The sequence below is a fragment of the Miscanthus floridulus genome, chromosome 5 (assembly GCF_019320115.1).
Source record: "Miscanthus floridulus cultivar M001 chromosome 5, ASM1932011v1, whole genome shotgun sequence".
In the NCBI taxonomy this organism is placed as follows: domain Eukaryota; kingdom Viridiplantae; phylum Streptophyta; class Magnoliopsida; order Poales; family Poaceae; genus Miscanthus; species Miscanthus floridulus.
The window spans coordinates 6,776,583-6,788,858 of record NC_089584.1 but is presented as its reverse complement, the minus strand read 5'-3'; the positions used below and the strand labels follow the sequence as shown (position 1 = coordinate 6,788,858).

The window sequence follows — 12,276 nt, the reverse complement described above, 5'->3', positions numbered from 1 at the left end:
CTCTAGCCATTTAGATCCTATCAGCGTGGGGACAGGTGGTTCTAGACCGCGCGAGTGGACCACCAGCTCTACGCCCATGGTCTAGCAATGACGCATGTGTGGCCGGTCTCGTCGTAGAACTGGCTCTCCCCGCTAGTGGAGCTCACAGGTGTGGCTCTCCGTCGATTGTTTCCTGGCCATAACCGACCCCTCCCATTGGGTATGGATTGATGGGATATGAACTCATCTTATCCCTATTCCACACTCGGGTTCTTGTCCCATTCCATATATCCAAACAAAGGGTTATGCTATCTACCTTCCCTTAATTTCCATTTCTATTGTCCTTTTCCCACCGTCTAAATGACACATAACCTTTTTACTACTCTAGCGAGGGCACACAGTCCGCTGCCGTTTTTTCGGGGCTGTATGGCAGGGCTCCGGCTCTACCAAGTGGGGTAATTGCTGTTTTGATAAAACATTCAGTAAAGCAACTTCTGATAACCCTTTTTCTTCTTCTTTTATTTATTTTGTTCTTTCCCTAGCCCACCACCCATCCCTCTCGGGAGAGGACACCGGGATCCCGCGGCTCGCGCACGAGCACCACGAACTTTCTTCTCCGCCGTCCCACCGCTCCCGCTCGGGCTACCACCACCGCCCCACACCTCCCGTCGCGCCGCCGAGCGACGGCGCGCATCCGCCTCTCCCGCCCTGCCTCCCGCGCCGTCTCGCCTCTCATCGCCGCCCCGCCTCCCTCCGACGTTCCTGGCCACCGGGCTTCTTCTCCGTCGCCGGCTACGCGCGTGAAGAGGAGCCGCAGCGCGTGGATCCAGGGGCAGCGGCGTCCATCCGGCGTGAGAAGGGAGAAGGAGCCGGTGAGATCTACTTTTTTGAGCTCCTCCATCTCTCGCAGCTCTCTCAGCGCGTTTTACGGAGATTCGTCGGTGGAGCTGGTTGCTGTGAACCCAACGGGGCCGATCTTCCTCGCAGCGCCGGCGCTCCACTACCCCCCCCCCCCCCCCCCCCCCCCCCCCCCCCCACCCACCCACCCCCGCGCTCGGCGCGCAGGCGACGGCGGCAGGGCAGTCCCAGGCTCGGCGGCGTCGTCAGCGGCCCCCCCTCCCGCCTCGCGCCCTCGCCAAGGCGGGAGCCAGCAGCCACTGCTCCACCAAGGCGGTCGCGCCGCTTTGGGAGCGCTTATGCCCCAAAGCGAAGCGTTGCATGTCCGCTTAGCGCTTCAGCGTGCGCTTAGTGCCGCTTTTTAGAACCCTAATCAAGAAATTGATATGATTTGTAAGGTTTTGGGTGTTTCTTATGTTTGGATTTATACCCTCTTTCGGATGTTTCTTTGTTGCAGGCGCATTTGCCATGCCTGACATGGAGTCCGTCGCGGCCCTTATGGAATCAACAAGCTCCAAGATACAGCAGCTTCAGGAGGCATTTGCTGAGCTTGAGAGCCAGAGCGCTGTCTCCATGAACCTCAAGTGGAAGCAGCTTGAAGACCACTTTCGTGGCCTTGAACAGTCCCTCAAGAAAAAGTTTGACGAGCTAAAAGAGCAGGAGGAGGAGTTCCAGGAGACTCTTGCAAAATCAGATCTGATGCTGGAGCAGCGGGAGGCAGCTGTTGTGGCCAAGGAACTAACCTCTTTGGAGAGGTTGCAGGAGAAGAGGGATGCTGCATTAGCTATGATCTTTAGCAAGTCCAGGCTTTCCTTACCTGTTCCTGCCATCAATCCAATGAACAAGGCACTGGATAATCTTGGTGTCAAGTGGCCTAAACCGGCTTCTGAAGAGAGTGTGCACTTGCAAGATGGTAATGCTGCAGTGAGGCCCCGTTCTGAGCTTGCCTCACTCTGTGAGGAAATGAATGTGAAGGGGCTTCATAAGTTCATATCCGATAACAGGAAGAACTTGGCAGCCATCCGTGAGGAAATTCCCAGTGCACTGAAGAAAACATCTCATCCTTATGGCCTGGTGTTGGATTCCCTGGAAGACTTTTATTCTGGAGATAATCTTGTATTAGATGGCAAAAAGGATGGAGACCTTCTGGGTGTTAGAAGGACGTGCCTGATGTTGATGGAGTCACTTGGACAGCTGCAAGCTAATGATATAACTTGTTTCTCTTCGGAGGGGCACATGCTTACAACTAATATCGTAGAGCGAGCAAAGAAGATTGCATTTGAGTGGAAGTCCAAGTTAGATAATCTTGACATTGATGCTAGTAATGGGAACTGTCTTGAAGCTCATGCATTTCTTCAACTCCTGGCAACCTTTGGTATTTCTGCTGAATTTAATGAAGATGACCTGTGCAAATTGCTTCCATATGTCAGTCGTCGTCGTCAGACACCTGAACTTTGTCGATTGCTTGGGTTGTCGCAGAAAATGCCAGGTCAGTGCTCTGGTGGACTAATGATTTATCTGTCTCAAACAACATTGAACATCTGTGAAAGATCTGTATTCTTTCAGTGTATTGAAATGCTTGACAAATATTCATAGGACATTGTTTCACACTTATGTTACTTTGGGTGTTAATTTCTGTGTAGTTTTGACTTTCTTGTTTTCTGGTTAGTGGTGAATACTGGTCAAGGATACAAAAAAAAACCCAGATTAAAATTCCAATATTACTTTTGCTGTAAAAAACTTCACATAAGCTGCATACTTTGTTTTCTTGCAATAAAGTGCCTATTGTTTGTAAAATGTGCCAAGATATTATCTTATCTGGTCATAGGACCACAACATTTTAAACAATTGTGATTACTTGTTCTTTGAGAGCAGATCTCTTTATAATTTATACTCAGAATTTTAGTTGAGCTTAAGGTGTTCCATTGTTTTACTTGTCTTGTTTGAGGTCACTTCATTATGCTATACAGCTTTTGTCTTGCTGAATTCCACACCGAAGAATCTCAAGTTCTTAAATCGCAGTTCTTTCTCTATCATATGTACTTAAATAAATGAAGCCATGCTTTATTCAAACTATCTTCCACTGATTTTATAGCCAACTTATCCTTTGTCCTTTCTATTCTTTTACAGATTTGAGATTTCATACACAAAAATTAAATATTTCTAGTTTATCGTTTCACATATTGGTGTACAGTTGCTTTTGAAGATGTTCTTTATCCATGATGCACTGATTACAAGGCGATTCACTATTTTTCCCAAAATTGCTGACACAAGGCAATGCATTTTATAATTACTAATATGTGTGTGCATATTGTAAAGTGCAAAGCTAAGTAAATGTACCTGTAATCCTCACCTCCTTGCAGTTTCTCCATTCACCTAGACAAAGAAATAGCATCATGAGCAGTCAGCACATTTGTTTTTTTTAACAAACTAGCAATACAGGGTAGTAACCATTAACGCATTGACACACCAATGAAGTTCAAACAGAGTTAGCTTAGGGTTTAAATAGGCAATTTAACTTCAAACAACCATTAACAAGCAAATAGCAAACAGCCAAACAGTAAGGAATGGGAGTTCAACTTAAGTTAGGGCCTGTTTGGTTCCAAATAAGTCACCTACTTATAAGTTAAAAAGTGAAATAAGTGACTTATTTTGCCAAACACCACCAACTTATAAGTCACCCCTACTTATAAGTTTTAAGTTGGCTCACCCCTGCTTAAAACTTATAAGTCACCCTTTTCCGCGTGGGGCCCACACCTTTAATGAGCTTATAAGTCATCTACAACCAAACAGGCATGACTTATAAGTTACTAGTTTTCAGTCACCTTACATTATGAACCCAAGTTTTAATTTAAATAGAAGACATTTAGACAGTGGGAGAGCATAAATCTCCTAGATATTTTCAGCTGTTTTCCAAGAGTGTTCTCTGCCTCTTCAAAAGATACTGTCTCCATCTCTCTGGTTCATCAAGAGAAAGTAGCAAGTTATAAAATTTTGACACCAGTAACAGATTCAAATAACTATGATAGAGCGTGTGCCAAACCGTGCTGGAAACACGCGACACCTTTTCATTGGCGTAGCCACGTAGGGAGCGGGAAGCAGTTGCCGGCCTCCAATGCGAGGGGACATGTGCACTGGCGGAGGTAAGGTGTTTTCGTTACGAGATGAAGCATAAACTATGTGCCAAGCAGTGGAGTGGAGTGTTACCTTTAGCCCATCGATCAACAAATATGCTGTAACAACATTGTAAAAATGGGACCCTTCACTGCCTTCCCTTCATGATTGTAGATAGTTTTTTTCACATTCTCAATCATTGTATCCTACATCTTACAAATCAGTGATGGCATGGTGCCACGGTGTGTCAGTGTCTGCTGCTTGTAGCATTTCATAGATTGGCACAGTGAATTTAACAATGTAATTCACATTGTGCCACAAGTCCATACTAAATACTCATAAATTGAGTCGGCCCATCTTGATCATCATTGCAGCTCTCCCACATATCACTAATCACCATTTGTCAAAGAGCCCGGTGACCATACAAAACCACTTCAGCATAAGAGCATCTCCAAGAGTTCCCAAAACAATCTCCCAATCCATGATTTTTGGCAAGATTGAAAAAAATACATCTCCAACAACTCCCAATCCCACCTCCCAATCTTTTGGCACTTGGAAAAATCGACCCGTCACGCGGATAAATACGCGCGCCGCGCGTATCCGTCGCGCCAGTCTAAGGTGGAAGGATGTGGGAAAGAATAAGTAGGACAGGGTTCCTGATACAAATGTATAAGAGAGAAAGAAAGTATAAAAGTGGTTGGGGTTGGGGTGATTTAGAAATAGTTCGGGATTCCTGATGTAAAATTACCTTCTATCTTTTAGGAGTGATTTTTTGGAAACTGTTGGAGAAACGTTTCTTTGGTGCTCCCAATACTTTTTGGCGACTTGGGAAACTCAATGGTTTTGGGGAAAAATTTTGGGTACTCTTGGAGATGCTCTAACACAACTGAGACAAATCTGGTATTAGCAATAGCATGTAACTGTTTTTCCCCCTTGAACACACAGGAGAGCTGCGTATAATTATATATTGAGTATTAGGAAGGAAGAGGGGCAAGAGCTCCCCCCTCCCCACCACCCACCCACCCAAAAAAAAGTACATGTAGTTCACGCCTATCCAATATAGGAAATAGAAAGTCACTTCAGCCTGCTAAACTCAGTAAACATTGCTAGCATCATGCCATGTATTAACACTTGTCATGTGGGCTACAGTGTTATGGGTGCCCGGAGGGCTGCATGCATGGGCACCTGAAGACCAAGCAATCACCGTGCATGCTGATCCAGAGGATCAGCTGAGGAAGGCTGCATGGCCAGTCCAAGGACCCCGTCTGATTGAAGGGCGCGGCTGGGGTGCTGCTGCATGCTGATCCAAGCCTAAAAATAGGGGTAACCGCGTCTCCTAAGTTTAGAGGCCGAGAGCCTATTTATTTCCCTCTAATAAGGATGATCAAGCAAGCAATGACAATATGCCTATTCCTAATCTACCTTGTTCTTCTTAATCTCACCCCCTTCAATAATCAGGTGCTGAGGGGTAAAACCTCGCCCCAATCCTAGTGATCAAGGCTACGACCTATGTAGCCACGGTCCAGTTATCCACGACCCCAACGTCCATGACAACACTCTTCAAAGATAATTTGTTCTTCATTAGCCCATGTCATTTTAGCAGCACAAATACTCTTCAGAGCAAGATTAAGTGTATGCACAATACAAGGAGTTGAGATACTTCAATGACATTTATGAATTGGCAGCATTGTCGCTGATGGCTTGGACCTCATTTCTTGGACCTGCTTGAATAACAGTGATCAACTTCTCAGCTTTGTAGTCTTTTGACTTACATCTTCACAATTGAGAGCTTGCAAAAACATAGTTACACCCTAAGAAGTTTCAAGAAAGTTGATGGGTGGCCGATCTGCCTTTTTTTAGAACATGTGCTCCTAGTCCTATCCAGTAAGGTTTCGATGTGAGCCCTTTGCTTTGAAGAAAGATAGTCCTTAACCTGTTATATCCAGGAGGGATGTATCTAGAAATGCTAATGCTGGGGGCGAATCTTGATAGTACTATAGTTTAGTACTGTAGTGTGGATTTCCTGCAACGTTGAAAGACAAGCCTGTAAATAACTAAATACATGGTTTTTGAGGCGCTGTGGCAAGGCACCGTGTCCTACCCCTCACAACACCTAGGCGACGACGCACATTCTAGGCACCATGAAGGCATTGTGTAACCTATAGTTTAGATACTAGTGCAGCACATACATGTTTGTTCCTGATTCTTGAGCCCAGCACATACTAGTACAGCTAAGAGGCACTACTAATCAGTATGTATCATACTAATCAAAGGAAGAAAATTGTAAAGATAAAGAAAGAACCCATACAATGTAAAGAAAAACAGCGCCAGCTGCTCCTCCCCTCTTCACAGCATACATCCATATACTATAAACCTAATGGGCGAGCTAATGGTGGGCCAACTTCTTTCCACCATACAAATTTCTTGGGCTGGCCTAACTAGTCGTCCAGATGGCCTGATCGGATGACTAATTAGTCGGACCACTAGTTTTCTAGTCGAGGTAATTGTATCAAAGACCCTTATTGAGCCCCATGTTATGATAAGGTTGACTAATCTTGATTAGTCGTCCGATCTGATAACACTGCTTCTCATTTCCTCCTGCCTCATCACCCTATCTTGAACCTCAACATGGCACCACAAAATAGCCCTGAGCTGAGCCTTCCATTATTCTGCCCCTCTATTCGATCACTTTCTATATTGGATAAAAAACGAACAAATAAGAAAAGAAATAATTAAGCACTCAAGATCTAGAAGACAAATGAGAAGAATGGGGGATAGAAACACATTGGGATTTGGGAGGAGGAAAAGGGCCTCACCAATCCTATAAATGGGAATCTGCAAGGAATCAAGGGGCCAAGCCAAATTGTGGAGGAGCAGCAGTCTTGTGTCGATATGAGGAGGGGAGTTCTTGAATCGAGCTAGAGACCAGAGATACCGTGGTGTCTACCTGCAGGTGCGGTTGAGTGTGGGGGCGAGTGTAATGAGGTGTGGGGATCAGGGTTGTCCAGGGAGGAGGGGTTGCTTGTCAAGCTGGCCATGTTGCTGAAGTGTCTGTTAATAAAATTACTTATTTTTGGGCTTTTAATTATTCGAAAGTCCGTAGATATGTGTTGGCAGCGTATCTGTGTCCAATGCAGCATTGGACACCGATATGGTGTCAAAGTGAAGTGTGGGTGCATCATAGTTCTCTACAAATGTGAAATATTCCTTTCTAGTATGACAAGAAAAGTTTATATTGCAGAGTATGTTGTCGTCTTGTATCTTTCTCAGTTACAAGCCTAACAATGTATTCACCATTGTTTTTTCATGTTAGCTTTTTCCCTGCTCTGCTGCTTTTTTATTTTTCCATTTTCCTCTGTAATTTTACCGTTCTATATTTTATTTTTAGTTTTCATATATTACAAGGTTTTCTCTTTCAAATTAAGTGGTTTACTAATGCAGTTTCTTGAAATCCAGGTGTCATTGAAGTTCTGGTGGAAAGTGGAAGACCTATTGATGCAATTAATTTGGCTTATGTGTTTGAGCTTACTGAACAGTTTGAACCAGTGCAACTGCTTAAAGCATATCTGAGGGATGTTAAGAAAGTGTCACATGCCAGGAATGTCAAAGTTTCTCCTGGGGCACAGGTACATTTTAGTCATTGTAGTTTTAAATTTTGTAATGTTTTTTCTGTAGTAGAATTTTAAAAACTGCCCCTGTACATAACCAAACCATCAGCTTCAAAACCTGTGAATTTTGTTAGGAAGGCTCCTTCCTATCTGAGGAGTCTAATAAGGTATTTTGCTCATTGGCATAATGGACTAGCATACTATAATTTTCCCCTGCTCAGCCTTCTTTTTGAGTACTTTCTCATGCTGTGGTTAATTATTTTATCAAGAAACAGGCTAGAATAGTTGCTTCGTTTTGTGAATGTTTTTCAATATTTTTTAAAGGGAGTGATGTGTTTATTTTCTCCTTTATATGTTGTAAGTTGAAACTAGTTCCACACAATTTTGGAATCATTCAAATCTTGAAATACCGGCATACAATGATGAAAGCATGTTAAGGTTATCTCAGTTTGTTTCTCATCTTACATACCTTTTATAGTCTTATTATGCCAAAGCAACCGCCGACCAGTCATTACACCCTCAGTGGAGAGCTCTGATGTTGCGACCACAACTTGATATCACTCCTGAATACTAGTACTTTTTATGTTTTGGTTACCCGTAAGAAGTCTCTGCTGCATATATATATATATATATTTGTTGAAACGATCAGCAGTAGTTCTGCCCAGCATATATTAATAAAGAAGAGTTAGTTTAAACACGGAATAGAAAAGAGGGGGTGGGGGGTGGGTTGGGGCGTAAAGTCATAGACCTCCACTACAGGACTGCTCCAGATAATCTCCTTGAGCCTATTGGCTTCTGGAAGGCACAAGGTCCTTGCTTCCTCGTATTTCGCAATCAAGCTTTCCTGAGTGGGATGGTGTTGCTGAAAAATCCTAGCATTGCGTTCCTTCCAGTTCTCCCATGCCACCAGGATTGCCAACAACCGAATGACTTTAACAAGCCCAGCCCGAAGGGTGAGGGAACTGTCCCTTGGTCCAAGTCCTCAATGCAGACCAAACTTGTTGCCTGTATTGACAATGTGCAAGCAAGCGTACCACTGATTCATCTCTAGCTCAGTGTATCGATCCATGAAATTGCACCATGTAAGCTGATTTTGTCGAATATTCACCATTGATGTTGAGCGTCCTCTAGATATGATCAGCTGTGCTCACATTGAGGTGTACATGCTGAAGACGATCCCAAAGGGCGACGAATTGTGTCAACTGTTGAGGCATGTTGATTGCTAGAATGTTTATGTATTGCACCCATGAATTGTCCTGCAGTGCCTGTTGTATCGTTTTGTTCTTTTTGCTTGCTGAAAAAAAATGGCCGGAGCTGCCTTTTGGTGATGCACCTGCTGGAATGCCAAAAAAGAGCCTTGGCGCCATCCCCAAGTGTGTTCTTCGTTGCTGCATTTAAGAGTTGCTGATCAGTTTCATCAAAAGGGTACATCCATTCCTACCCAGAGTTTGCTTTTAGAGCGACAAGCATGCCACAACTAGTGTAGGCAAAGTGGTCTTGCAAACCTGTAGAGGTTGAGGATACCCACACCCTCCGAGCTTGGTAGGACGGTTACAACGATTCCAATTTACCTTGCATTTGCCACCTGAAGTGTGATGAGCCCCGATCCATAGGAAGCGGTGTATTTTACAGTCCAGTTCCTTGAGGACATCCTTGGGAGGGTTGAGAGCAGTTAGTTAGAAAGTAGATAGGCTGAGAGGAGAGGATATATTTCACAAGAGTATTACGTCCTGCATGGTTGGGGAGTCTCCCTTGCCAATGTGCTAGGCGGCCTGCTGCTTTATCAAGTGGTTGGCTGGGTAGGGCCTAGGGCGTGGTGGCAATTGCAGAGGGAGTAGTGGTGGTTGATCTGCGGCCGGGCTTAAACCCCCCCGGTGGCGTGAGGGTGCTGTGAGGGCTTAGGGCTGGGCAAGAGAGAGATGGCGCAGGGAAAGCCCTGCAAGGCTGCAACAATAGTTGCCTTGCTTAATTAACTGCACCATAGTTTGGGATATTTATCCCCTCTTAACAAACCAATCTAGATCCTATTTCTATGGGGGAAAATAGGAAATAACTTAAATGAGATAAATCCCTAGGCCCATGGCCCTCTAATGCCGGTGTGCACTCAGCCACAGGCGCGTTTCTGGCGCCTGTACGTGATGCCGTCATAACATTGGTAGTCTACTTTCTTCAAGTGGCTGAGAGTGAGGTGCAAACCAAGATATTTGAAAGGGAAGCCTACATTGTTAGAATAAACTACTGCTTTCCTTGTGTGAACACAGCAAGGGAAGGCGGCGCCGAACTGGCCCCCTGCTGTGATACTGTAGCCGTTGCAGGTGCAGGCGCCGCATGGCTCACCTGCAGCACTGGAGCCACATGCAGAGGCCGGCGCAGAGTCAGCCCTGTATGTTATCTAGTTACTGTTGTACTAGGACTAGATGGATAGAGTTGTATAAATAGACTACCAAGGCAACTCAGTAAAGAGAGTTCAAATTTGCCATCTCTCAGACAGGGCTTCGGCCAACGCTGGTGTCTTGCACTGTGTGTGCATGCTCTGTTCTTCCTTCTTCTAGCTCTAGCCATAGTGTGTGGGGACGGACAACGCTTGTTCGTGGTCGGCACGGCTAGTGGGTGCTCGGCAACACTAGCGGGTGCTCGGTAAGACTTGTGAGTGGTTCACTCACCTAAGCCGGTGATCCTGTGGGCCAACATACATGATCTGCAGAGAAGTTTGCAAGAGCTGCCCAAATGTCGATGTTACTACATCTGATCGGCGTGACCAAACTCTTGTTAAGGTTGGTCACTAGGCCGGTCACCTGGCGAAAGTGGTGAAGGATTTCCTTGAGTGCAGCAACACCACTTGCTGTTGGTGATAAGATGACAGCTGCATCATCAGTGTAAAGGGAGGTTCGCAGCCTTGCCTGTGCCCCCCTGAGTTTTGTTAGTACCCCTCTCTAGCTGGCACGTTCCAAAATGGTTACAAGTGGATCAATGGCCAAAACAAATAAGAGCGGCGACAGATGTTGTAGGTGTTGACAACTGCTGCATATTTTGATTCACGCATTTGATCATTTCCACTGTTTTCTCCAATTCTACGTCTTACTTCAATTATAAGTTGATTAATTAATTCTGAAGTGATTTGGTATTGAACCTTGCTGTCAACAGAGCTTCAGTTAGGTTGTGGAGAAGTAATATATGAGATTGCTGAGTGCGTAGCTTAGCTTGCTTTCAATAGATTAGTAATTGCTAGCTGCTCTTGCAGTTTTTATCTGGTACTCTACCCCAAAATAAGTGCACATCTATCGAGGAGTCAAACTTTTCTAACTTTGACTAAATATATATAGAAAAGTACTAATATCTATGATGTGTAATAAGTATCATTAAATTGATTGTGGAATGTACTTTTATAATTAACTTATTTGGAGATACAAATATTTTCTATTCTTAGTCAAACTTTAGAAGGAAATGTGCACTTATTGGGACGGAGGGAGTACCGCAATTAGCTGTGGCAGTTCGTGTTACCTTTTTATTCTCTTTATGTGTGGTTGTGAGCATATGCCTTCGTTTAAATGTTTGACATATAATATATAGTATTTAATGTTAAACTAATGGCCACTTGTGTTTTCAGAATGAGATGAATGAACGTGAGTTGTCTGCACTGAAATCTGTCATTAAATGCATTGAAGAGCACAAACTTGAGGAGCAGTACCCTGTGGATCCACTTCAGAAAAGGGTTTTGCAGCTAGAGAAAGCAAAGGCAGACAAGAGGAGGGCTGTTGAAGCAGCAAAACCACAGTCCAAGCGGCCTCGTGCCAATGGATCGGCCTTTGCACACCGTGCTACAGGCTTTGCTGACAAGAGCTTCTACCCAGCAACCCCAGAGAGGCATCCCTCCAATCCTTACGAGAGGCAGTTTGTGTATGGTGCTGAGGCTCATCTTCCTCCAATGGTGAGCCCAGCGTCTTACACCATGCAACCTGCCCACGGACCTTATTACGGTAATGGCTACCCAGTTCAGTACCAGGTCCCGTATATCCACTAATGGAGACAGCCAGGTGCAGGTGCTCTTTCCTAACTATCTAGCTTAACCTGCTGCCCTTTGTTGTAGTCGTATCAGTTACTCTGCTAGTTTGCCTAGCTGGAATTAGTTGGACCACTCAACGTGTGTGTTCTGAGTGGCTGTTGTGAAATCTGTTAATTTTTATGCCCTAATGACATGACATAAATTACTCCTAATATTTAGCTATCGAGAGATGGATATCCCTATGTACTGTACTACTTCATTCGCCGTCTTTTGTGTGTATGTTGGGGGGTGGGGGGGTGTTGGTGATGGGGGAATGGTTCAGGAAAATTAGTTATTTTGATTAAAATTTCAGCATTCATGCATCGTCTATGGTACAAGTCTATGGATCTACGGTACAAGTGCCACCATCCTTCAACTTCCTCTAGCTTTGTCATTGCTCGCTCTGAAAGACTGAAAGTGAAGCGGAAGTGATAGTACACAGTGGCAACAACTATCGTTGATAAATGACTGATTAACCGAATCATATACGCCACTAATCCTGTCCACGCAAATAGTCCTCCAAATGCAGTATAGTATAAGTTCCCATGAACCAAACCAAACCACTTTTGGCATCTATGCTTTTTGCTAGGCGCTAGCAGTAGCAGGCTTGCAGCCGCGCCGCGCGCTGTCCACCTC

The 12,276-nt window shown here is 44.6% G+C and overlaps 1 protein-coding gene across 1 annotated transcript; it reads left to right on the top strand.

Annotated features, from left to right (window-relative positions):
* Positions 1 to 506: 506 nt before the first annotated feature.
* LOC136449437 (FRIGIDA-like protein 3) lies at positions 507 to 11,847 on the top strand. The gene is made up of 4 exons (XM_066449460.1): positions 507 to 851; positions 1,334 to 2,365; positions 7,447 to 7,616; positions 11,206 to 11,847. Exons 2-4 carry the CDS (start codon positions 1,345 to 1,347, stop codon positions 11,617 to 11,619), a joined length of 1,605 nt encoding a protein of 534 aa, XP_066305557.1. The 5' UTR covers positions 507 to 851; positions 1,334 to 1,344; the 3' UTR covers positions 11,620 to 11,847.
* The last annotated feature ends 429 nt before the right edge of the window (positions 11,848 to 12,276 follow it).